At 51.6% G+C, this 26910-nt stretch overlaps 2 protein-coding genes across 2 annotated transcripts in view; one reads left to right on the plus strand and one right to left on the minus strand.

Moving 5' to 3' along the window:
• Positions 1 to 26910, minus strand: part of ANAPC13 (anaphase promoting complex subunit 13) — a 264408-nt gene that overhangs the window by 97871 nt on the left and 139627 nt on the right. The gene's annotated exons all lie outside the window — the stretch shown is intronic.
• EPHB1 (EPH receptor B1) overlaps positions 1 to 26910 on the plus strand; it is a 77664-nt gene that overhangs the window by 20691 nt on the left and 30063 nt on the right. The window contains exons 2-3 of the mRNA XM_064435577.1: positions 4206 to 4270; positions 8104 to 8785. Of these exons, the coding sequence (XP_064291647.1) occupies positions 4206 to 4270; positions 8104 to 8785 (747 nt within the window). The remainder of the gene's footprint in view (positions 1 to 4205; positions 4271 to 8103; positions 8786 to 26910) is intronic.

Consider the following 26910-nt stretch of genomic DNA (forward strand, 5'->3'; position numbering starts at 1 on the left):
AAGAAAATCTACTGTATACAGCTGAAGATTCTTCACTCCAAGAGAGCTCAGCTCTCGGTAGCAGAGCTCCTCTCTCCCTAATGAGGGCTTGGGCTGTCACAGCCTGGCCAGCGGAGCCTCCAATCCCGGAGACTTCTCCCAGAAAACTTACTGAGCTCCCTCCTGATGGCAGAGCATCCCCAGGTGCCTGCTGTGCCCACGTGCAGGTGGGCAGGTGTGGAGGGAAGTGCTGGGGGAGCAAGCCTGGGGCAGGGGAGGGGCTGGCAGTGTCTTGGGCACGGAGCTTGGCATGGTGGGACTGCTGGATCCAGGTGACATGGTTCACCCAGTGTGGCCAATGATGCTGTGCTATGTCAGAGGTGCAGGGAAAGGATGTTCCCCTGGGGGTTTAATTAATACCCCGTGCCAATTAACGAGGACTGGTCCTCGTGGAAGGGCGAGGCAGGTGGGATGGGAGGTGCAAGGTGTCCATGTGGCTTCTCTACTCATTAGGGCTGCTCAGGCACTGATCTGCACTAATCCCCTCATTAGCAGCATTCCCTGCCTGTCCTCCTTGCCCAGTCCCAAGTGATGGGTAGGTGGGGGGTGGATCCTGTGTCCCCCAGCCTACAGGGATATTTTGCAGATGTGGGTCCTGGGATCTCTGTCTTGTTCCCCATTTCTCTACGAGGATTTGGGATCTGTGAACCCTCTCCTGTTGCAGGAGGGTGCTCAGCAGCCACAGCCCCGAGCAGCCTGGCCATAAGTGCCCCACCAAGGTCACAGTGTCACTTTTTCATCCCAGAAAATGAAGTAAAAGCCAAGGTTTCCTCCAAGAGGAAATAGGAGAGGTCAGTAGGAAGTTGCTGAGCCATGTCCTTCTGATGCCAGTGTCTCTGCAGTCACAGGGCTGGGTGAACTCTGCAGGAATTTGAACTCGAAGGGGGATTTAACCATCTTACTGTATTTAACAAAACACTCCCAAATTAACCATTTTGCCAGTTCATGGATCTTGTCTGTGGCAGTACCCTTGGTAGATAGGACAGGATCTGTACAGGAGATGGTCTATAGGGGGTCAGGCTCTCAGCCCACTTTTTTCTTTGCTTTGTGAATTGCTTTGGAAACATGGAGCCATGGAAGTGCAAATGTTGTTCACAAAAATGGAATCCAGTATGCAGCAAGCCAATAATTACACACCTGAGAGAAACATTGATTATTTATTTCAGAGTTGCCCAAGCCTAGGTGCTTGGTGGTGTTCAAGCACTCCAACTGTCAAAACTTTTTACTATTTATACATTTTAGCAATCAAAAGAATTAGCATTTATTGGCTACAATATTCTCTTATTAATTAATATTCTATCTTCTATTGGTTAATGACTATCTTGTTTCTCACGCTAATTAGTCCGTGTGATCAGTCTTTCTCTTCTTTTGGGTCAGTGGTCTGTGAGTCATGACCAATGGTCATGACCTGCCCCTTGATGGAATTGCCTTTTACCCATCAGAGCTGATTGCAGCACAATTGCTGGGTTGGCTTTATCAGTTTCTTCCTTATTTTGGGTTCTGCCAAATGTCCTTGTGGCCTCTAAGTTCTGCATTCTGTGTGCCCACTCTCAGTGGCACTCACACACATCCTTCCCAAGCATTGTCAGCCTCCCTGGGACTGAGATCATTGAAACCTGCAGAGCCCTAGACCTTAACAAGGCAATTCTACCAAAAAGGATTTATCTTCCCAGCACCCGGGCATCACTCAGAGCTTGTGAGCTGCTGTTCCACAGATTAAATCTCCTTTCTTGTTGATTAGGCTTGAAAGCTATAAAGATCAAACATTAATGAGCAGCCTTTCTTAAGAAAATTTTATATATCCCACATTTTGCACAAGCTCTGTATCTGTGGTGAAAACTTGTTGAGTGTGACCTCCCTGGCCACAGAGTCACCCAGGGTCTCCAGAAACATCCAAAGTGAAAACTTTTCTGTGGTTTATTTCCATTTGTTCGTTTATTGTTAATTAATTTCTCTATTTACTTAGTTATTTTGAGGTCTTCCTCAGCATTGCTGCTGTGCTGCTTTCCTTCCCGAGTGTGGAGGAGCTCAGGAGGAGGGAAGGGGTGAGGCTTTGGGAGGGTCCTGGTGCAGATCATCTCGGGGCAGAGCTGCTCCTCGCGTGCTGCCGTCGCGCAGGGCGGCTGTGCTTCATCAAAAGCACATTCCTCTGTCAAAGCCGGGGAAGGAAACAGTTAAACACTCCCTGTGTGTGCCACAGGAAGGGAGATGATGGAGTGAAAAGCCTTTCTGAATAAACCTTTGGAAGAAGTGCTCTTCCTGTAAAGGAGCCTGTCCTTATTTATCGCAGAGGGTGGATGAGCCAGCCTGGGTCCCAGCCTGGCCCTGGTGCCTGTGTCTCCCTGTTCTGTGCTGCCTCAGTTTCCCCTGCGTGGCACAAGGACACCCTGTTTGCTTTGGGGGAGAACACCAAGTGTTTTAGGGGCTCTCAGATCATCCCTTGCCGTGCAGCCCACTGGCAGGAGATGTTTGCATGGCCTGTGGCTTCCAGCTCCACATCCATTTATTTGCCTGTACACATCTTCCTGCTCATTTGAAGGGCTGTTGCAAGGATTAATGGCTGTTTAATTAGGGGCTGGACTGTTTGGAAGGCAAGGAAGGTGTGGAGGTGGTGGGAAGGTGAAGGGTGGTGAGAGTAGAAACTTGCTGGAGGTCTGGAGCACAAGCCCCTGGCCCCATTTTGACAAGGGCCTGGAGTGACAGGACAAGGGGGAATGGCTTCCCACTGCCAGAGGACAGGGTTAGATGGGATGTTGGGAAGAAATCTTTCCCTGTGAGGGTGCTGAGGCCCTGGCACAGCTTCCCAGAGCAGCTGTGGCTGCCCCTGGATCCCTGGAAGTGTCCAAGGCCAGGCTGGATGGGGCTTGGAGCAACCTGGGCTAGTGGAAGGTGTCCCTGCCCATGGCAAGGGGTGGAACTGGATGAGCTTTAAGGTTCTTTCCAAACCAAATCATTCCTGGTTTCCATAATTCAAGGCTGGAGAGGAGTTGCAGCTGGGCTACTTCATTTTTAGCTGTCTTCTGCCAAGTGGAAAATGACCAAAACTATGAAGTGACGTGTGATGGGTGAAGGTCACCACTTTTTTCCGTTTCCCCAGTGGAGCTGGAATGAAACATCTCCTCTCTGAGGGCACTGTGAGCAGGAGCAGCCTGGCACCGTGCAAAGCAGGGGGGCTGTGGGCTTTGAACACCCCTGGCAGTGCCACTGCAGCATCCTGGGACCTGTTTGGGGTGCAGAAGCTTTGCCAGCTCCCAGCTCCTTTTCACTCCATGCCTTGGACTGCCTTGCTCTCCCTGTCCTGGGGCCATGCTCAGCCCTGGGAGGGGTTTTGGGAGCGTTTATCACTCGAGTCAGGGTGGGGAGTTCCTGGTCACGCTTCTCCAGCTTCGCATCCTGGAGCGGCCGGCGAAGGGAGGGGTGGGAAGATTAATTGGAGCCTTGTTTCCCGCTTGTGATTGCTGCAGCAGCCGTGGAGAGATTAAAAGCAGCAGCCCGGCGGCAGCACAGATTCCTGGGCTGATTTTTATTTCCTGACCTTTATTTCTCTGGTTGCACCTCTTTTCCTGGCACTGCTGTGAGTACCTGGGACCACGCAGGAAAGGGGAGGGACTGGGGATGCTCAGCTCTGCCAGTTGCCAGCGGCACATCTCCTCCTGTTTGGTCGGGATGCAGGAATTGAAGCAATTAATCTGCATGTCTGCTTGCTGCAAACAAATAAATAAAACCTGGAGGGTTTTCCCCATCTGTTTCTTTATGGTGTTGCTCTCGTTATTATTCTTGTTGTGTTTTGGTGTTTTGGTTTTTTGTTTTATGTCTAAAAGTAGGGAATGATGTGACTCTGTGAAATACAGCATCTTTGGATTTTTAGGGTTTTTTTTGTGTTGGTGATAGTATTTTCCTTTCCTGGGCAGGGAAGGGTCAGAGCTGGCAGTGTGAGCTGAGTTCAGGCTGTGACTCCTGGCAAAGAGTCCTGTCCTGCCCCATTTGCCCCAGAGCAAAACTGCCTTGAGTCCATTAGGGCACCTGCTCTTGATTCCTGAGCTCTCCAAGGGTCAGGTGCATGCTGTGGGAAAGCAACTGAGTGTTTTCCCACATCTCTGTGCTCATAAAGTAATGGAAAATTTAGGGAATAACTGCTTCACTTTCCTTTTCTTCTGTTTCCTCAGAAACTTTGATGGATACGCGGACGGCAACGGCCGAGCTGGGCTGGACCGCCAACCCACCTTCAGGGGTAAGTTCCACTTGTCCTTTTGTGATCTAGGGGGGTCCATGCTTTTAACCCCACTGTTGATAGGGGTAAAATGCTGGTGGGAAGCCAGAGGAGTCACAGTGGGAACAGCAGTGCCCCATAGGGCTGGTGTGGAGTGCCAGGGCATGGCTGAGCTAGGCTGAGCCTCCTTCCCCGACCCAGTCCTGGGGCTTGGTGAAGATGGAGCTTGTCTCCATCTCCATGATTTCTCTTTCCCTTCCTGTCCTCCTTCTTTGTGAAGGGTTCAGCCCCATCACTGCTCTCCATCCTCCTGCTCGTGCCTTCCCTCTCCCTGTGCCAAAAGGCTTATAATTAGGAAACATTAGCAGGCTCCAAACAGCTTTCATACCTGGAACATCATCCATAATTGCACTCGGCAGTGCTCTTCCTTGGCTATTAATGTCACTTTTATGAAGTAATGAGGAACCAAACACCCTGAGGCACTTAAAACATCTTTTTTATATAATATGAGCCTTTGAGGAATGGAAGCATAAAATAACCTGACTCACATTCTCCTGGCAGAAAAAGTGAGAGATGGAGCTGCGGGTGGGAGGGGATGTGAGCTGATGGATGGGCACCACGGTGGGACAGGCAGGCTGGGAGCAGCAGCAGGGCCCATCCCCGGGGACTCCAGGATGTGACACCAGAGGGGAGAGGATGCCAGGCTGCATCTTTGATTGGGTGTCACCGGCTTGGCCAAGTCTTCAAAAGAAATTATTTTGCACACCATCACCAAAGCTGGGCCACACTTGCAGCAGGCATGAAATCCACTCCAGACATGTCAGAGTCCCTTGAATTGGGGTATTTTGCTACTGGATTGCTTTGGAAAAATTCTGAGCCCAGATAAATTGCTGGAAAAATGCAGGAGGGGCACGTGCAGGTGATGGAGACAGGATATAAATAGCTGCCTGCAGCTGCTGTCACTGAAAGCCTGTGTGAGGCAGGCGGGGAGCTTGTGTTGTAAGGCAGGGTGGTCTCACCCTCTGCAGAGCAGCTCTGTAAAACCCCTTCCCAGCCCCATCCCTGCATCCCACTGTGTGCCTCCCTGCAGCCATCCAATTCTCGCTCATCTGACAGTTCCTGGGGAGGCTTCTGCTTTACAGGAGTGTGTATTAAATCTTCCACAAAGTATTGAAAATGCCAAGTCTTTTAGCTAAAATCATAGAGCCACAGAGTCCTTTAGGTTGGAAAAACCCTCTCACACCATCAAGTCCAACCATTAACCCAGCACTGCCAAGGAAACCACTGACCCATGCCAAGTGCCACAAAAGCTGTATGGACAGCTTTTACATCCCTCTAGAAATGGGGACTCTGTCACCACTCCTCTGGGCAGCTGTGACAGAGCTGGACAGCCCTTTACTGGGAAGGAACTTTCCCTAATATTCAATCTCAACCTCCCTGGCACAGCTTGAGGCTGTTTCCCCTCGTCTGTCTCTTGGTCCCTGGGAGCACAGCCTGACCCCCCCCCAGCTGTCCCCTCCTGTCAGGAGCTGTGCAGAGCCAGAAGGTCCCCCCTGAGCCTCCTTTTCCCCAGGCTGAGCCCCTTTCCAGCTCCCTCAGCCACTCCTGGTGCCCCAGCCCCTTCCCCAGCTCTGTTCCCTTCTCTGGACATGCTCCAGTCCCTCAATGTCCTTCTTGTCATGAGGGGTCCAGAACTGGCCACAGGATTGGAAGTGACCCAGCAGTGCCCAGCACAGGGGGTGGTCACTGCCCTGGTCCTGCTGGTCACACTATTCCTGACAGGATGAGAGGCTCCTGGTGGCTGCTGGGTCTCAGCTCCTTCTCTGAAGCTGCCCTCATCTTCTCTCATCTTCTTGGGGCTGGAGGAACAGGGATTTGATGAGCCACCTCTCCTGACCGTGGGTTGCCATTGGCATGGGCTCTGTGCAGGATTTGGGTCCCTTTGGGGTCCCTTTGGGTGGTGGCATCTCCCCATGGCATGCTGAGCTCCCAGAGGGGCTGTTCACCCCAGCTCACTGACCTGGCCCAGGTTTGGGGCCAGGGCTGTTGGTGTTCATGCTGGGGTCTGATGCCAGCCAGGCTGGAGGGGCTGTGGTCTCCCAGGACAGGCTGTGGCAGGATGTGGGCTCTGCTTCTGCTCTTCCTGATGGACGTGCTTTAAATCTCAGTGGAGACACAGAACAACATTGACTTAATCCCCAGCTCCCTGTGGGTTATTTAGTAGTATCTCATCAAAATGATGCATTTGCTGCTGTTAGAGCATTAGTGGCAGCAGCTTCCAGCCACAGGGACCTGCTGCTCCCAGTGCCTGGTACCTGGAGTGCTCAACAAAAGGCATGAACAAAGACAGTGCCAGGATCTGGCCCTGGAATCTGCTGAGGGTTTTCAAAGGGCATTTCATGTTATTCCTAAATGCAGGAAACCTTGAAGTGCAGCGGAGTTTGTTGGCAGGTTTAGGCTCTGAGGTTTTTGAGGATGGAGAGGAGGATTCCTGCAGTGAGGACAGTGGAGCCTTGGTGCTGGTGCTAATGCTGGAGGAGAGCTCGTTGTCTGGCCTTAATTGGAGGCAGGGCTGTAATGTAAAGCCCAGGTGGGAACAGCAAACAATGGCAACCCCCTTGGTCGGGGAGGATTGTACAGCTCCTGCTCTGAAAAGGTGTCTGGTAATGAAGGGGCACTGAATCCCCATGCCTTGTGCACGGGGGAGAGAGGGGTTTTGCAGGGCTTTCCTGGCATGGGATGAGAAGGAAGAACACTGGGCTGGATGAGGGAGGCTTTGTTGCTGGTTTGGTAACCATGGCTTAACAACAATGTGCAACCTTGAGTTCTGATCTTGGCTTAAGTGTAGCAGAGCTGAGTAGGTGGGCCTGGGAGGGAATGTTCTGCTGCACTTGTTGGCAGCGTGAGGAGGACCCTGCTTTGAAAGCAAAACAAAAACCGGTGTTTTGTTACATCAAGGCTGTGGTTCACAGGAGGGAAGCTTGGGGATGGGTTGAGAAATGTGATTGTTCAGTGGAAAAGGGAAGAAGGGAAAAATCTGTGGTGCTTCACCTTGTCAGGACTCAGCGTGACAGGGCAGGATGGCATCACCCGTGGTGCCCTGTGTAAACACAGGCGTGAACGCTGCTGCAGCTTTGCTCCTGGAAATTATCCCTGATACTGAGGGAGCTGCTTAAAGATTGCCATATGAATAATGCTGTTATGAGGAGACTGTAAACATGGATTAGTTAAAATGAATGGATTATGAGGCTGTAAATCTGTCTGTAGGACTCTAATGCCATCATAGACTATTCACAGTTTGCTGCTGTCCCTTAATTGAAATTGTAGCCTGGATTATATTAATGCCCTTCTATAAATCGAATTGCGAATCTATATTCCCTCTCTCCACAGCAGTAATGTTTTATTTAGTTGGTTTTCTTTGCTGGGGGAAATGATCCCGTTGTGCTGGGAGCTCGGGGTCAGGCTCACTCTCCAGCCCATGTGCTGACTCGGCCTTTAATGAAGCTGTAGCCTCATGTGCTGCCTTCCCTCCTGCCTCCAGATGCCTGGGCTGTCTTTCTTCCCATTTTTACATCCTCTCAGGGCAGATAAGGCAGTTGTCCACGTGGAAAAGATGTTTTAACATCAATTGGGAGCAATGGGCAGAGGTGTGGAGGGGTAAGAGGGTGGGGATTTCTTCTGGTCCTGGCCTGGTTGGTTGTTCTGCATGTGCATCACATTGTGTGCCCATAACCACATTCCTCATCCCCTTTGGAGCTTTGGGATTGTCCTCCCAGCCCTGCCTTGTTCAGGGTGAGCGGCCATCACCAGTCCTCTCCCTCCCTCTCACCACTTCTCCCTGCTCCTTTCTGCAGTGGGAAGAAGTCAGTGGCTACGACGAGAACCTCAACACCATCCGTACGTACCAGGTGTGCAACGTCTTCGAGCCCAACCAGAACAACTGGCTCCTCACCACCTTCATCAACCGGCGCGGGGCTCACCGCATCTACACTGAGATGCGCTTCACTGTGCGCGACTGCAGCAGCCTCCCCAACGTGCCCGGCTCCTGCAAGGAGACCTTCAACCTCTACTACTACGAGACAGACTCTGTCATTGCCACCAAGAAGTCCACGTTCTGGACGGAGGCACCCTACCTCAAAGTGGACACCATCGCTGCTGACGAGAGCTTCTCCCAGGTGGACTTTGGGGGCCGGCTGATGAAGGTGAACACGGAAGTGAGAAGTTTCGGACCCCTGACCCGCAATGGCTTTTACCTGGCTTTCCAGGACTACGGGGCTTGCATGTCTCTGCTGTCTGTCAGGGTCTTCTTCAAGAAGTGCCCCAGCGTGGTGCAGAACTTCGCCATCTTCCCGGAGACGATGACGGGTGCGGAGAGCACCTCTCTGGTGACGGCGCGCGGCACCTGCATCCCCAACGCCGAGGAGGTGGACGTGCCCATCAAGCTGTACTGCAACGGCGACGGCGAGTGGATGGTGCCCATCGGCCGCTGCACCTGCAAGGCTGGCTACGAGCCCGAGAACAACGTGGCTTGCAGAGGTAAGGGTGGCTTTGGGCAACAAGCCCTTTGCGTTTGTTTTAGGGCAAAACGTTTGTCCCCAAACAAACCGTTTTGTGCGCTAGGCAGGACTTCCCCTGATGTGGTTTTGCTCCAGGGAGCAGGCAGGAGTTTGGGAGCAGTGGTCAGCCTGTGGTTTCTCGGTGTGCTCTGGTCAGTGGCAGAGCACTGGTGAGCAGTATGGCAATGCTGGTGCCACTGCCACCCTGCTGGAAGTCACCTCTGTGCTGTGGTGCCTTCAAAGTGCTGCGCTCGCCGGACAGGCTCTGTCTGCCTCGTTATTTCCCTGGCAGAGCCAGGCCTGGCTGCCATGGGGCTGCTGTGATTCTTGGTGTTAATTGGAATTGTTGTGCTGGTTTTGGGGTTCCCCAGCCACGTTTGCTGCTGTCTGCTGGAGTCCTGCAGTGTGAGGTTATACATATGGAAACAGTGCTCACTGCTTTTTGTTTCCTTTTGCCCTTGTGGTGAATACTTCCCAAACACCATTGGAGTGTTGGGATTTTTTTTCTGTTGGCTGCCCTTTCCTTCTCCTCTCCCTAATTAAGGTATTGGTTTTGCATGCTGCTTGGAAGTAGGGGAGAGGAGAGGGCTTTTTGCTCACCCTGTTTTCTCAGTTCCAAATAGCTTCTAGAAGGTCAAGGAAGGGTTGGGTTCAAAGGAAGGGTTCCTGACAGGGAAGGGTTGGGAAGAAGGTCAAAGTGCTTAAGGGCTGGTTTGGCAGGTTGTGATGGGAAGAGATCCAACCTGGATCTCTTTTGATGCAGGTAGGAGAATGTGTGTACCACCAGGCTTGGCTGTGATGCTCCTTGGGGAGTCCCTCAAGGTGCTTCTTCTCCTCCTGTAACTCTGCATATGTGGAAATAGCAAAGCTGGGATTCAGGCTGTGGAGAAGCTTCTGTGATGGTTTGCTCTAAACCTGGGAACTTGTGCAGGTTTTCACCACGCAAAGCCTCATTCCTACCTGGCCAATGTGGGGGTGGTGACACCTTCCTGTGCCAGGGCTCTGACAACCAAGAAACCCCCAGAATCCTTTCTCAAACAGCATGGCTGGGGGATTCCTGTGAGTTTTGTGGCTGAGCTTTAGGGTGGTTTTGCTCCCACCAGGAGATTCCTGTGAGGAGCTGAAGCTCTCAGTCAGGGGGAGGGCTCTCTGCAAACAGAGCGTTTCTGGCGAGACGTTCCTCTGCTATTGAACCAACACACAGAAAGCACACATGGTTGTATGGCAAAATGACATTTCTCATCATGGGAAAACAAATACTAATTTTAGCTAAACACTGGAATTGGGAAGTAATGTCACTTTGCCAGAGATGGAGGAAAACAGTGACTATGTAAAACTCTGGGTTTTAGTGGTGTTGACCTTTCTGCCAGCTGGAGGAAGGTGGGGTCTGGAGTGCTCCTGACCCCTGGGAGGGCTGTGATGCACCTTCTCAGTGCTTGGGGAAGGGCAGAGGGTTGCCAACACTGGGAGAAGAGGCATGGGAGCAAACCTGCTGAGAGTGGGTGTTAGACCCATCTCCATGGCTTTTTTTATTTCCTTTCCTTGTGCAAACTCCACCAGGGCTGTGAAGTGTTCATGCCATCAAAGCTACACCAAGCAGTCCCCAGGAAATTGAGGATTTGTTGGGTTTTCTGTGCCCTGGTGCCTGTCTCCAGCTGTGCTCCCACTCCTCAGCACTGATCCCCAAGGAGAAACTGCTGAGCTCCTGGTGAGCGTTTTGCCTTTTCATGGGGAGTGTGCTTTGTATTCAGACTCCTTGAGGGAAAGATTAAGGGATCCTGGCAGCTCCAAGGAGTAGGAATATCTTTTTAGATTGACTGGCAGCATGTAGGCTCCTGAAAGGCACCAGAGTATGCTGTGGGTGCAGGACAAGCAGGTGTTAAATGGCACCAAGCATGCCTGTGGTGACAGGAATGTGCTGTTTGATGATTCCATGGGTGCTGGTAAGATGCTGTCTGTGGAGGAGAGCTCCAAGTATTTTCCAGTTCCTTTGTCAGGAGGACAGAGAAGAGGCTGGGGTTGAATGCAGACCTGTGTGTCTGAAAGCCCTGCTCAATGCTGCTGAGGAATCCAAATCCTATATATCCCTCATCCCCTGGAAGTTCACTAAAACCCCTCCTAAAAGCTTGATCCAGGGTTTATATCTTGAATTTTGGAAAATTAACTGCTTTTGAATAAAAGTCTGACCTTTACTTGGACTCTGGCTCCGTGGTAGTTCATTGTCCATTAAGCTCCTCCTTGTATCCCCATGAGCCTTGGAGCTGGCAAGGGAAGACCTGAGCCCACTGCTGCCCTTCATGAAGGTTGGTGGGCAGGAGGTGTTACACGGCAAAGTCTAGAAATAAAAATTCCTTGGTTTTCTGTTTGACTTTGTTTTCTTGGAAGGGGTTGTATTCCTCTGCCTGGTGTGCCTGGCAGGGAAGCTGCTGGGATTGTACCCTGGCTCCTGGGAAGCACATACTCCTGACATCTGCTCCAAGCCTTCATCAGCCTGAGATGAGACACTTAACAAGCCTGTGGGAATTGTCACCAAGGAGAAAAAAAAACAAAAAAGGAAAATCCCTCGCTATTTGAAGGCTGAAGAAATAGGCTTAATTCCTAAGCGTGGTGGGGAAAAAGATGGGGTTGGATTGTTTAGCTCCCCCAGCTCTGTCTCATCCTGGCTCCCCTGGGAAGGAGGCTGTGCCTACCACGGGGCCACTAGACCAGAGTGGGTTTGTGCTGACAGTGGGGCTTTGGCCACTCAGGGATTCATTAATCCCGGCTTTTAGTGGCTCTTACGGCTCAAGGGAGGCACAGGCACCACAGGTCATCTTTGTTGGGGGTACTCAGAGCCCTGAGGAGATTATCCTCCTGTTTTGGGTGAGAGGGATGTGGTGCTGGTACCACCCCTGTGCCAGGGTGGGCGTGGGAGAGAGGGGAATTGTCTCTGTGCATCAGCCCTGTTATTTGTTCCCATCGCAGGCTGCTTTGGCACAGACTCCCTGGCACAGCTCCCAGCTGTGTGCCAAAACCCAGCGGCCTGCCCAGCCCATCCTGTTGGACACCCTGTGCCCCTGGGGGCCGTGGGTCAGTGCGAGATGCAGGCTCTGCCCGAATCCCAAATGAATAATTCATTTGGTGCGCGAGGGAGCCCACGCTCTCCTCGGGCTGATATTAAATCCATTTGTCTTGCTCTGCCCCGTCCCTCAGCCCTGCTTTATGGCTTCCTTGTGTGGTCAAGGGGCAATGCATCACGGTGCCGGGGAGGAGGTGGGAGGGAAGGTGGCAGCAGGGATCACTGGGAGGCGGGGGAAACCTTGGATGAGCAGGCTGGGTGGATTTCGCTTTTTCTCCTCAAGGAAGATTGTTAAACCCTTTCTCTCCTGGTGTTTGAAACCTGATGATGGCAAAGGAACCCCTCACTAGAATGCTGGCTGTTGTGTCTCTTGGCTTTCATCCCTTTTGAGTTGGAGGACTGGGCACTGTGTTTCTGTCTGCTGGAATCACGCTGGCTTTCTCTCTGACCTCCCCAGTGCCGGGCACTAACTCGGGTGCACGGAGAAGGAAAAAGTCTGGGACTGAACTACCTTTGTGCTGAATTTCTGTGTTGTATTTATAAACTCAGGAAGAAGGGGTGAGAGAGCAGTCCTGCTGCTTCCCGGCCTTGTCTCACTTTCAGTTTTCCCCTCCTGGCAAATTCCTGTGCTGGCGGGTTCAATCTGCCGCTGCTGGCCTGTCTGCTACAGCAGCTGGAAATCAGACCTGGCAGGGGGAAAAATCAAAATAAACCCCACAAAACAAGAGCAAAGCTGCCTGCAATGCAAAGGCTGCTCACCAAGCAGCCGTGCTTCCAGCCATCCCTGGCTTTCCACACAGCAGCCGCTCCCCTGTCCCATCTCCAGCCAGGTCCCCATCCTTCCTCACCTGCTGACCGCTGTGCTGGGCTCTGCCTGCCTTTGCCAAAGCTCTCTGTGGGTTTATCCTGATCTCCTGCATCCCTCTGATTGCTCTGTCTCCTTGCCGTGTTTGTCCTTCCCTTCTGCCTTTTGTGTGGAGGGATGGATCCGGGAAAGGAGCAGCGGGAGGGGCAGGTCCGACCTTGAGTGTTGAGGAGTGAGCAGCTCCATGCTGGCTCCCCTGTTATCCTCCCCTCCTGCCGAGCAGCCCTGGGGATAATTATTGATTCCCTCTCCTTATCCATCACAGGAGACTGGAAACAATGTGATTTATAAAGTGATTTTTTAAAAATAATTGCAAGCATTTTGCAATTAGTAGTAGGACAATTTGCTATCAGTTAAAACAAGGGAATTGTCACATTTTCACGATGAAATTGTTGCTTGTATTGAGAACTGGGAATTTTTGGGCTCTGGCTGTGCCCTTGCCTGCCTTTTCCCTGCTCCATGGTCCAGCCTGATGCCCCTGCACCATTTTGGGGTGCCCAGGAGAGGTTTTCTTTGGGTGATGAAGGTGATGTAGGTTTTGTCCCATGGGTAAATGGCAGCAAGGGAGGTCATGGGGACACAGGACCCTGCTCCCCGTGCCTTTAGCTGTATTTATCTCATCCCAGTGTGCTGCAGCTTCATGCCCAGCTGTCTGGATGCCTGGGCAGGGTGAGCACACCAGGCATTGGCAGGGACTGCAAAAAAGCCTTTTTTTGGCTTTTAAGAATGGCTTAATGTTTTATTTCTTTTCCAATCTGCTGGTCCATACACTTGCCCGTGGCTGGAAATCATCTTCTTGCCAGCCTCTGTACTGACTTCTCTCCTCCCCATCTCTCCAGCATCTCATTCCAGGCCTACAAGTTATCTTTTTTTTTAGGTTTAACCTCTAAAGCAGGAGGGGAAAAACAAAGAGGTAAAATTAAAGTGGTTGCCCTGCCCTTCTCTCCTTCCACCTGCGCTTGGATTTGGTTTAGCAGGGCATGGGATGGGGCCAGCAGCATTCCAGAGTGGGCCAGGTAGAACAAGGGCTGGGGACAAAAAATAAATATTTGGGCTTAAAAACCATCAGCACTTCCTGAAGCTCTTTACTGGGGACCAGGCTTAGGCCAACCAGTTTGTTCCCAAACCTGTGGACAAACAGCTGATGCACATTGGGGTCTCTGCCTGGCAGCTGGGTAGAAAGGCGTGATGCTCAGGATGATTTAAGTGTTTTTCCAGGGAAAACGTTTCCCTGAGGGTTAGAATTGGGATTTCAAGCTTTCCTCCTGCCCAGTATCCCACGGCTGGGCAATGTCAGCACGCTGGGGCTGTGGATCTGCTCCTCCCTGTGCACTGCTGTGCCTCTGCTCCCTGGGGCTTGGGCACCTGTGACCCAACCCCACTAACCATCCCAAAAGCTGCTTTTAGACCCAAATCTGAGCAGATGAGGCACTTTCCACCCTGAATGGCATCAAAGATATCCAGGGGATGTTTTATTTCAGGCTTAGCTGAGCCACAGACCTCTGACTGCCATTTTCTTCTTTTTTTTTCTTTTCTTTTTTTTTTCCCTTTTGTTTTTGTTTTTTGGCACAATATCAAGTTTCCTGCCCCTCTCCCATCCTGCATCAGCCCAAGCCTCTCTCTCCCTGCTCGGGCTGTGCTGGGAAGTGGCAGCTCTGCCAGCTCCTGCCGAATCCTGCCGGCAGCAGGGAGGGAGAGGAGGGGGAGGGAGGGATGGAGAGAGGGAGAGGGATGCTCCCCTTTGTTGGAGGGGCTTTGCCTTTGCCTGGAAGCGATCTCCCGGCTTCCACCACTGGGTGGAACAGGCAGCCCAGTTTTACCACGGCCACACTGTGGAGGAGGAGAAACCGTGGAATCACAAAGAAAAAAAAAAAAAAAGAAAAAAAAAGGAGAGACAAAAAGAAGAAAAAAAAGTGTGATTTTTCCTAAATTATGCCTTAGTGAAGGCATCCATTAACCTCCGTAATAATTTTGCAAGGAAAGTGTCCAGAAAACCTTGTTAACTTTTTTTTCTAATGAGTGTGATGGGTTTTAATGAAACTCTTAATTAGACATTATTAGCCCAAATGTGCCTCTGGTGAATTCAGGCCTTTCTCCTTCCCCCAGCACAGGGATGGGGAGGGTCCACGAGGCTTGGCTGCTGTGGGGGAAGAGGCTTGGGCACCACAGCCACCACTCCTTGTCCCTGTCCCCACATCATCCCTGTGATCCAGGCCCGTCTGAAGGAGAAAAAAGGGAGAAACACAGAAAATACCCCAGGCAAGGTGTGAGTGGGGACCAAGTGAGCCTTGCAGGGTTGGGATTCCCCAGCTGGACTGTTGCAGCAGTGACCTCAGAGGAATTAGGGATTAGCTTCCATCTGTGGATTTTTTTCCCTGCTTATCAATTTTTTTCCTCCTTAAATTGCTTCATGGGCCATATACGTATTTTTCTTCCCTACCATGAGAACTTCTGAGTGTTAATAACATTGATTCCAGCCTCAAAACAGGATGAAAAATCCTCCTTTGATTTTCCCACTCACCTAAGGGTCTTTCCTTGTGACTGTTTTCAAATGGAGGCATAAAACTGCTTCCAAACCCTTGTTCTGTTCATGATCCATTTAGGAAACTTCCTGTAGTAGCTGAAGAGCCTGGGGAAATTAATTTTTTGGGGGAATTTTGAGGTGCAGAGCTCTGTGTGTGCGTGTCCCTGCGGCAGTGGGCTGTGAAACCCACCCATCTTTCCCAGCCTTCTGCACTCAGCCAGACCTGGCTCTCACCCTGCTGCCTTTGCTGTCCAGCAGGAGCAGGGATTGTTCTCCTGGACAATGGGAGAGCCGCAAGGAAGCGCCAGATCCGGCCCACGTCCGGCACCCGCATTGTTTCACCCTTGTTTGCAAATAGCCAGCACCTGGCAAACCCAGTGACTCAGCCAGGGCCTTTTCAAGCCTTTCTATAACTTTTTCCTTTTTGCTTTTTTTGTTGGGTTGTTGTTTTTTTTTGTTGTGGTTTCTTTTTGCAGTCACGAGATAACTCCTTTGGGAATGGCTCTTCTTGCTGCGGTTTGCTTGCCAAGGGGTGGGAATCTCACCCATGTTTGGGGTTGTGCTGCACCCTACAGCCCATGGGGCCAATGTCTCTCCCAGCAGGATAACAGTAATAATTTAAAACATTAAAAATATGAGTTTTTTACCCTGGCTGGGGAAGGGACTTGGAGCACCAGGAGTGGCTGAGGGAGCTGGGGAAGGGGCTCAGCCTGGAGAAAAGGAGGCTCGGGGAAACCTTCTGGCTCTGCATAACTCCTGACAGGAGAGGACAGCTGGGGGTGGTTGGGCTCTGCTCCCAGGGAACAGGGACAGGACAAGGGAGAACAGCCTCAAGAGGTTTAGATTGGGAATTAGGGAAAATTTCTTCACCAAAAGGGCTGCCAAGCCCTGAAACAGGCTGCCCGGGGAAGTGATGGAATAACTATCCCTGGAAGTGTTTGAAAGCTGTGTGGATGTGGCACTTGGGGACACGGTTTAGTGGTGGCTTTGGCCATGCTGGGTTAATGGTTGGAGTCAATGACCTTGGAGGGCTTTTCCAACCTAATGATTCTGTGATTCTATAATAATAATAATAATAATAATAATAATAATAATGGATTTTCCCCCTCAAGCCATGAGATAACTCATCAGCACTCCCCTGTGCAAGGCATCTTTTGGAAGCTGAGTTGGGCTGCAGTTGGGTTTTGTGGGTCTCCTGCAACCCCTGTTTGGGGAAACAGCCCTTCACTGATGATGTTTTAATAAGCGGGAGACCCAGAGTGGTGAACAACCCGTGGACCGGGTGGAACGAGTTGCCCTGGCTGTCGGAGGAGGTTGGTGTGGGTTGGATGTGCCAGCTGGGACAGCGCTGAGGAAGGATGGAGCCCGCTGGGATGAGGGAAAAGCAATCAGTGCAGACAGCGAGGGTTTAATTTGCTCCCCTCTGGAGCCGCGCCGCGCGCTCGGGTGGTGACAGTCAGAGCGGTGCCGCGGGTGTCAGCTCCGAGCGTGGCACAAGCGGCCATTTGTCACGCCTGGTGCCTCGGATGGCAGAGGGTGCGTGGAGAGAGGAGCGGGGTGATTAAATCAGAGCGTTCTCAAACAGCCTTGGAGGAGCCATGGGAACTTCAGCCAGCTCTCACGGCCAAGGAACCACCGTGCCTGCGCTGTGGGAGCATCAGACCAGAGCTGTGGGCACCCCAAATTAAGTTCTGCACCCATCCTGGGGGGGAATTGCTGTTCTCCTACCCTAGGCTCCAGCAGCAGCCATGAAAATTCCAGTAATGGCATGGAGGCATGTTGCCCTATTCTTCTAAGTTCTTCCAAGCCTTCTGGTGTTTACATTCTTGTAATGAACTTTCTCACGCAGTTTTATGTAAATAATTACAGTTTTACATTCTTTTCTGAAGGAGGAGAAATTTGATGGACTATTAGTTTGTCCAGTGTCATTGGCATTTTCATCCTTCAATCCACTGTCACTTTTGAAAGTCTGTAAATGTTGGAGTCAGAAATTAAACTTCCCTTCTTTTTACCTCGGAGGTTCTAGGGTCCACGTACTTTTATTTTGTGTCCTATAGCGACAGAGGGAGCTTCATTGCTTTGTTAATGTGTTCAGCCCAGGACTCATCTGCTTGTGTCACGTTTATTGTATGAAATGGATTTGAGGCAGGTGAGCTGTGAGCTGGGGTAGGAGCTGGTCCCCTTGGTGCTCTCAGTGTGGCTGCACCCTGCCTGAGCATGGCTGGGCTCCCAGCAGCACCACCCCTATGAGCAGAGAGCAATTCCTGGGATAGTGCTGTCCTTGTCTCATCCCTTCCCTCCCTGGGGCCTCTCTGGGGTGATGCTCTGGTGGGTGCAGGCAGAGCTCTGCTGCAGGCACAGAGTTTGTGGTGATTGGGATGGGCTGAGCCTCATCCCCAGTGGGCACAGCTGTGAGCAGCACTGACAGCAATGAGCCATGGAGTGCCCAGGGGCACTGAGCAACCACCAAAGGGAGCAGAGGGCACTCAGGTGCAGTGCATCAACAGGAGGGGATAAAAGGCTGTGCTAGAGAACAAGAAAGGCCCATGCTTGGAGCCTTCTGGAGTGGTGAGGTGTTACTGTGTATGGGTTGAAGCCTTCTGAAATGATATGATGATACCCTGTGTATCGTGGTCATTGCCTTGCTGTTCTGGGGGAGGGTTGTGGGGCACAAAACTGTGTGCCCAGCTGGAGGTGGAGAGCTCCAACCTCAGGTCTGGTCTTTGGACTTTGCTGTGCAAAATTTGTCTGTAAAAGTAGGGACATCCTGGAAAATTATATACAGGGGGAATTATGAATTGAATTTCTATCCTGGCTCAAGCAGCTTTGCTGGGTCTGCAGCCCAGAGAGGAAATTGCCCTTGAGGAGAGACACAATATTGACTTACACTTCTATTTTTTATTTTGTACTTTATTATAGTACATATTGCATGCAGGTTCAACAGATCTGCCCTGGCAGGGAGCATAGCTTTGGTAGGGGTTGGTGCTCACTGGCATGTGTCCTGTCCATGGTGCAGAGGGACCTGGTCACCCTCTTCACAAGCAGGGATTACTTTGATGTTTATGGGTTTTGCACTGATACAAAACAGGGAATTTGAAATGGTTATGGGCATGGCAGAAAGGTTCTCTGGGTGTTTCCAGGCATTGTCATTCTCTGGCTAAACCCAAAACTCCTGGTTCTGCCATGGACATCTGTTTCAGCACACCAGGCAGGCAAGGGTGGCAGTGCTGGAGTGGGGTGACAGGAGAGACCTGGGATTATCACAGATCTCCTGCTTTACATTGGATCTGCTCCTGAGCTCTTAATCGTGTGTTATTATTGAAGACAACTTATTCTTAGAGAGCCCAAGGTGCAAATTATGTTTCACAGCTAAGAAAAGCTTCCAGAGCTGCCTATGTACAGTAAATCCCTGCAATCTCAGGTGGCTTTGACTTATGTGTAGCAGATGTTGAGGATGGAGGAGACCACTCCTTTGTGCCTGCTTGTTGCTATCACCAGCATAGAAATTTAGGTGGAAATTTAGGCAGGGGGAAGCTGTCTGGGCTCAGAGGTGGGGTCAGTGAGTGTTGTTCCACCCTGCAGCTCTGGGCATCTGTCCTGTCCCGTGTTGGCACCAAAATGGGCAGTGCCAGAGTGTTCACACTGCTTGCAGGAGGTCCTTTCCTGTCCTGGAGCTCTAGAGCAGGTTGCCTGCCCTCCCCACTGTGGCATAGGGGTGACCCAGTGTGGGAATCATGGAATGGTTTGGCTGGAAGGGCTTTTCAAAGGTGCCACCCTTGCTGGTGCTGTGTGTCCTCTCTCCTGTCTGCAGCTGGGTAGGAGGGCGCCTTTCCTCCCAGGAATAGTAATTATGGCTTGCTCTGCTATAAATATTCATTGGGAAGCTCTCTTAATTGTTTTTCTAATTAATTCCTTGCATGGCACTCTTGGGGTGGATGAGGAATGTGCCTTGGCTGGGATGTCCTCCCATGGCAATTCTATTCCTGGGCATAGTCCTTGAGCAGGCAGCCAAACCACAGCCCCCCAGGGCTCATCTCCACCAGGGTGGCAATGTCCTGCTCCATGCTGGGACATCTCCCCACCCCAGTGTGACCCAAGGCACTGCAGTGCTGTGGCAGGGACACAGGGAAGCTGCGTGTCCCCATGTCCCCTGCCTGGCCCTGTGGCTGAAACTCTCCCCAGCCCCATCCTGGGGTGACTCTTCCTTTGCGGTGTCAGCACTAATGAGGAACCACTTCAGACGTAATTAATGAGCACTTGATGTTCTCTAGATTGAGGGGACACTGCGTGGCATGAGCTAGAGAAGGAGGAAGAGGTGCTTAATTAGTTTCTGTTAGGGATGGGAGATGTTTGCTTCCCAGCCAGGAGGGGACTGTGCTTTGGGGAGCCCAGTGCCATGCCACCCCAATTTCCCAGTCAGAAGAGGGGCTGGAATTATGGAGTGACATTGGTGGTTCCCTAAATCCCTAGCTGCAAAGGAAAGATGCATCTTTTTCAGGGGGCTTCTAACCACAGCCCCTGTACCTGGGGGAAGAGCTTCTCCTGGAGATCCTCCAGGAATTTTTGTGCCCTTGCACTTCCCTGTGGATGAGGTGGCTCAGCAGCTCATGCAGGCATTGAGGGGTGAACACAACTCCAATGTCCTGGGCTAGGTGGCACATGGAAGCATTGGCTCTTCCAGTCTGAGTCTGGCAACTCTGGAGTTTAACATTGCTGTGGTTCATGAGGGGAAAAAAATATTTCTCCATGGAGCCCGATGCCTGGACTTGGGGTAGAGCATCTCTGGGGGCTGTGATTTTGGAACATAAGTCCTGGCCTGGATCTCGGTCCCCCATATTTTTACTCCAAACTTGTTGTGAGGTTCATTGTGGGTGACAGATGGTGGGGGGACACTGGCCTTGGACACTTCCAGGGATGGGGCAGCCACAGCAGCCTGTGCCAGAGCCTCACCACCAAAGAATTTCTTTCCAGTATCCAGTCTAACCTTGTCCTCTGTCCATGTAAAGCCTTTCCCCCTTGCCCTGTCACTCCAGGCTCTTGGAGCCCCTTTAGGCACTGGAAGCTCCTGCTTGCAGGGATGCCAGAGGGAAGAGCCTGTGCCAGGCTGCAGCTGCTAAATCTGTTTTTAAAGAAGAATATGAGGAGGTTAAATAGCGTCAAATCCTTGATGACAACTTCATCCCCCTTTCATTTGTGGACTCAGAATAATGAGCTGGGGCAGTAAGGATGATGAGGAGCTGCCTGTGCCTGGTACTGCCACGGCCATGTGTCTGCTGCTCGCTCTGCTGTGAACCTCCCTGTGTATGTGTGTGAGCTGTCTGGAGTTTGATTAATTTATTCTGTTTAATCACTCATAGTGGCTGGTTTATGGTGAGGAAGTGGAGCTGTGGTCAGGGAGCTGTGGCATGGGATTGGGCAGTGAGCCTGGAGTCAAGTGGAAACTAAGACAAAACAAAACCTGAGTGGGAGAACAGTGATTTGGAAAAGTGACCATGACAAATGTTGGGTTTCTTCTCCCCTCTGGCTGTTCTGGAGAGTGAAGTCAGTTCCCTGCTCCGTGGCAAGCTGGCAGCCCCACGGCGCCGTCTGCCCAGGGCGTGCCTGCTCCTCTCTTCCCATCCATCTGGGACAGATTTTCTCTTCAGACCTTCAAAATCCTCCCAACCGTGAAAAACAGAGAGAGTGGAGCCCAGAGTGGTGATTAAATGGGTGAGCATGGACCTGTTGGGATGCTGCAGGCAGCGAGCAGCCAGGCACGTGGGAGCCTGAACCAGCTGCTTCCATGCCCTGCTCGAGGCTTAAACTCCTTGTTTAGGGCCAGGATGTCACCTAAACAGTTGGAATTGAAGCTCCCTTGCATCCAGAGACCCTTAATTTTTCCAAGTAAGCCTTTCTGGAGGAAAACTGCTTCTGGGTGAGCATGGACTGCATTTTGCTTCCAGTGAAGCACGTGCGGCTTACTCTGGTGAGCATTTCAGTCTGTGAGCACCTCGCTCCATCAACCAGGTATTTGCTCCTCTGGGGCAAGGGGTGGGTTTTTGGGAGAGGTGAACAGGCATGCATCCACTCCTGTTGCCTCCAATATGCCTTGCACAGCTCCCTACCCTGCAAACACCTTTGAAATCCTGCCCTGCTCCAATTCGTTTCTCATCCGTGAGAAGAAAAGCAGAGAAAAAAAAAGCCCGAGAAAGGTAAAACCACATTGAATTTTACTTCCCTCCATGAATAAACCATGGCAGGCCGGCTCTGACTTTAATTTACATGTGTCCCAGGGCGGATCTAAGCCTATTCCTCCCGAGGCAGAGGGCTGGTTTAATTAAGCAGCTGCATCACGCGGAGCAGGGAGAGATGGAGCCCGTGCCTGCAGGATGCCAGCCCCGATGCTGGGAAGCTCATGTTTATCTCATGAGTTTATCTCATGAGTTTCTGCCTAGACAGTGCTGAAAGAAGGGAACACAATGGGGCAGGTGCTGTTTGTAATTCGGGTGGCCCTGAGGCAGGAGCATCTCTGGGTGATACAAAATTTGTGTGTTTGGCTACAAAATGGTGAAGTTTGCACCAAAAAGAGGGTTTAGGACAAGGATCTGGGGACAAGGCTCTGCTGGGCTGTCCCGTCCTCATGTGCTGTGGTTTCTGGCATGGTTTGGGGTGCTGTGCTGAGCTCCCTCCTTTGGGAGCAGGAGGATACTTCAGGGCTTGGACTTGCCTGTTCCTCCACCTGGGTCACGCTCTGCTCCCTACGCCAGGGCCTGGATGCTGGGATTTGGTGCCTGATGGGATGTTTAAGGGCTGAGTCTCCTTGGCGTGGTCAGGAAGGCAGCATACAGGTACCCTCCCAGCTCTCCTGGCTTGGCTTTGCTGCCAGTATGGAAGGCTCTCAGGATTAATTAGTGGATGCCTGGTGGAGGGTGGCATGGCAGAGCCCCCCTGGCACTGCTGGCTGCCTGCTGGGCTGAGCTGTTCCTGGAGAAACACTTGGCTTAATATAATAAAGGCAACCAGATCATTATGAAGTAGGTATGGGGGCAAAATCCTCCCGAAACAAGCTGGCAGCCCCCTCCCCAACAGAGAGGCAGGAGGGAAGGGATGACAGGAGAGCACCGTGCAGGGATGCAATTAAACCCCTGGCAGCACGTGCCTGCTCCCTGCCTGGATGAGTGCAGGGAGGATAACGAGGGAGATGAAAGCAGGCAGGGAAAGCAGCGCCCTTGTCACCCTTTGAAGGTGGGAGATGACAGCCCCTGCCTGTGGGTGACAACCTGCCCAATCCTGCTGCTTTTCCCCCCAACCTGCTGCCTGTGTCATCATCATATCAAAGCACTGAAGCCCAAGTGCAGGGGGTGGGTGGCAGCTCAGGGTCCCCAGGGAACACGGTGCCAGCAGTGCCCCTGGCACTGCCCCAGGGGCAAGCAGGAGCCCTGGGAAGCTGTGCCAAGTGCCTGCCCCTGTAGTCACAGCATCCTCTCGGTGACACTTGCTGTGGCACACAACTTTATGTGGGTGTTTGTTTGCCTGGGTGGTGTCTCTCAGCTGACAGTGTCTGGGAGGGTGTCCTAGCTGGCACCTTGGCCACTCAGGGTGACAGCAGCATGGCAAGGAGAGTGTTTTAAAGCACCCCTCTCTGGGGCTAACCAGTTTGAAGGCTGAAAAACTGATTTTTTTTTTCTTATTTTAATTTTTAATGTATTTAAAGACAGATTCGGTGTTGATGGTGTCTACAAAATGCACAAGGGGTTTCTAGCAAACATCTCCTCCCCTTTTTTGGGAGTTTCTTCAAAAAATTATGAACCTTGTGCACAAGGTGTTGGGTTGAGGCGCCAGTATTTTTTCTTAAAGATAAATTATTGTTTGCAGAAAGTGGGGCCTTGAATCTCTTTCTGGCAGGCTGCAAATGCAATGAGCCACAGTTTCTCCTTTTTTCCTGAGCTGTGCTGTCCTCCAACCCTGCTGCCCATCTCCCAGGGGTGCTGGTAGGTGCTTCCACGTGTCTTTTTGGAGCAAGGCTGGATCATCCAGGCTCTTTAGTGCCTTTGCACCTGACAGTGCTCTCCACACCTCCAGCTTGCTTGAGGGCATCATCTTGTGCAGCACATCATCTTCTAACACAGCTTTTCATCACCTGCTGTGCCAGAGTGCCACAGGTGTGCTCAAAGACACTGGGATTGGCCTGGACCCAAAAGGGAACCCAAATCAAGCATGAATTTGGGGATACCTGGAAAATGGGGTTAGCTCTGCCATAGCAGGGTCAGAGGGGTGTGGGATGGATGAGGCACTGCTGACTTGGTTTGCTGGGTGCTGGTGAGGTTTGGGCAGGTCAGGGCTCTCTGAATCGCTGCTGAATCTGTAATTCCTTGGAGAAGCTCCTGTTTTAAAATCTGAGAAGGAAAAATGCCACTCTGCATCCCCAGGGAGCTTTAGAGCAAGTTAATGTAGGGGCAATGTCTCCTTTCTTTCTTCCTTTCTTTTTTTTTTCTCTTTTGACTTAAGCTTCCCTGAGAGAGTAATTAAAAAGTGCAAGTTCCAGGTGCTAACTGAGAGGATTTAGTTTGAGAGTGAAACACTTGGATACCCCCATGCTTGAATATCCCCACACTTGCACCCTTTCCACAGAGGCTGTGATGGTGGCTTGCCTCGGGCAGGAGCAGGGATGGATGAGCTGAGAGATCCTGCTTATCTCTGGCTCTTTCTAGGACTCCTGGCACCTGGAATACAATGATGCAGGATACAGGAGAGTGTTAAGCAGTGAAAAACTCTCACAGTGCTGCTGAGTGCCACGAGTGCTTCCATAATCCATCCTGCTGCTGGGCACTGCCCAGGCTCTCCAGGGAATGGGCACGGCCCCAAGGCTGCCAGAGCTCCAGAAGCATTTGGACAATGCTCTCAGGGATGCACAGGGTGGGATTGTTCTGGTGCCTGTGCAGAGCCAGGAGCTGGATTGATGATCCTTGGGGATCCTTCCAGCTCAACATATTTGTGGTTCTGTGATTGTGTGGTTTTGGCTTTCTCAAATTCTGAGGTTCTGTGATTCCTAGTCTGTGGCTCTGTAATTGTTGTTCTCAGATTGAGGTTCTGTGATTCTGTTATTCTCAGATTCTGAGGTTCTGTGATTCCCAGGTTCTGTGATTCTGTTATTCTCAGATTGAGGTTCTGTGATTCCCAGGTTCTGTCATTCCCAGATTCTGGGATTCTGTTATTCTCAGATTCTGAGGTTCTGTGATTCCCAGATTCCGTGATTCTGGGAGCTGCAGAGGGAGGTGGCAGTGGGGACACAGCTTTGTGGTGCCTTCACTGAGTGTTTGCCTTGTGAGAGAGATGTGACCCTCCTCTGAGCTTTTGAGGGGGGATAGGAGAGGTTCAGCTCTGGCTGGGAGTCCCAGTTGTATCCAGCCCTGTGTTCATGTCCTTACAGTCACCCCTTGGATGTGACAGTGACTTGCAGCTATTTTCCCCCAAACTTCCACTGATGACATCTCGCTGCAAGAAGCCTGAGCTTCACCAGCCCCTCAATGATGTTCTCTCCCACCCCCAGACATGTCAGCCCTGGAAGAGGAGTCCTGCTGGCAAACTGACACCTGGGATGTGCCACATTCCTGGTGTGCAGGCAGGATGATGGATCCGTGGGCAGCTTTGGATTGTGGGGGGGTTAAGTGCTGAGCATCCTCCCTGCCGAGCAGCACGGAGGAGCTCTGTGCCTCAGCATTTACAAACACACCCCTGGTGCCTAAATGTGAGGAAATGGGTAGTTAAGCACATCATTAATCTTATCCAGCCCCCATAATCAACAATCAATTAATTCTCCTCTGGGCTGAAGAGATGCAGGCTGTGCCATAGCCTGGGCAGTGGCAGAAAAAGCCCCTTCCCACAGGGAAAGCTGAGGCAGAGCCTCATCCTGCACTTTTCTGACACACTAGCATGGATGCAGACCTTGCCAGCTCTTGGAGCAGCCCTTAAATTAGGGCAAATGTTGCCCTGGCCATTAGTGGGGTGATTTATTGCTCCCTCCTGGGCTCGAGTCCTCCATCTGAGCCTTGCACTTGGACTGTAAGTTTGCCATGTGAAGGATTATGGATCCCACCATGGCATTGCAGGGCCCTGGGGGTCTGTGCTGTGTTTTCAGTATGAGGTTCATGGTTCAGCTCCCCCAGAGAGAGAGGACACACGGGCAGCAGCCAGAGGGGAGTGCTGCACCCACAGCATGTTTGGGAGGGAGGAGAAGGCATCCACCTCCCTGAAACTGTGGGAGGCTTTAGGCAAGCACAGTGTAATTACGGGAGAGAAAAGCTAATTGGTAATAATAGCAATTAAGAGCCACGTGCCTGCAGATTACAGGAATTTGTGGATAAGCAAAGTGATAACGGAAACCTGTGGACACTGGGGTGCAGGGTGCCACGTTCAGGTGTTTTGACAAAGCATCACTCGGATTAATTGTAATTAAACATTAACAAACCTCTTCAGCCAACCCACCAACATGCCCTCAAGCTTTGAACTGAGGCTTGTTCATATCACTGCAATCCTCTCATCATCCTCCTTCCCTCCTCCATCCTCTTCCATTAAAACACAGGTGGCTGTTCCCTGGTTCCACTGCTCCCCTTCCTGCTCCTCCAAAGAATCTGGCACGTTTCAGGTGTGTTCTGACACATGCTGCAGCTCCAGAGCCCACAGATCCCCCTTTGCATGTCTCATGGATGCTCCCCCTTCCTGTGGGAGGACGAGGCTGCTGGGACATGGTGAGGAGCTGGAGATACACTCAAAACCTTGGTGTCCATGTGTGGTTTTGTCTCCTGCCCCATGTGTCTGTGTACTCTCTGCCTCCTTGGGCTGTTTTGGGAATAGGGCTGTGTGTGTATTGGGGAAGGGTCTGCATCCCTCTGCCTTCTGCTGTGGAGCATCCTGAAGGTCCCCTCAAACCTTCTGGGCTGCATGGTGACCCTGTGTGTCTCTCTGCCCACCACGTGAGGTGCTGGATTATGGCCCTGAGTGCTTCCTTAAGATGCCACGTGCTTGGGATGGCTGTGGTGGGATGTGGAGGAGTCAGCAGTCCTCCCCTGATGGAGAAGAGGAAGGGCAGTGGGAGATGGTGGCTGGCTCCTCTGGAATGCCACGTCCCCACCCAGCTGTCAGGGCCACTGGAAAGAGACAATTCATTGCAGCCAGTTGTGTGCCTCAGGCTGGGGTGGGGGGGGAATCTTCTGAATAATAAAATTGTAAAATATTGTTTTGATTTATTCTTTTCTATCATCTGTTAATATCTGGGAAGGCTGTGTGAGCAGGAGGCCTTCATGAGTTTTGAATGACAGGTTAAAGGGCTCCAATAAAGATTAGATGGTCCACTATCTCCCAAGGAAATTGCATCAAAGTGGTTACTCCTGCTTGCTCCTATTAATTTCCTCTTCATGGCTGCTAGGAGATGCCTCATATCCTGATGCAGCAGACAGGGGCTAAGAGGCACTTTCCATTATCTCAATCATCGCCGTGTTTATGAGACACGTCGGGTGTTTCTCTGCAGAGCTGTGCCTTGGGGGGATGGCATCACAGGGACAGGACACCACCCTGGTGTGAGGTCAGGAGCAGTCTCTCCTGGCCTGGATGGAAGTCTGATCCCTTGGGTACACGTGCCAAAATACAGATATTCCCTTCTGCAGCCTTTGGTTCTGTCAG

This window comes from Passer domesticus, chromosome 11, assembly GCF_036417665.1.
Source record: "Passer domesticus isolate bPasDom1 chromosome 11, bPasDom1.hap1, whole genome shotgun sequence".
NCBI lineage: Eukaryota > Metazoa > Chordata > Aves > Passeriformes > Passeridae > Passer > Passer domesticus.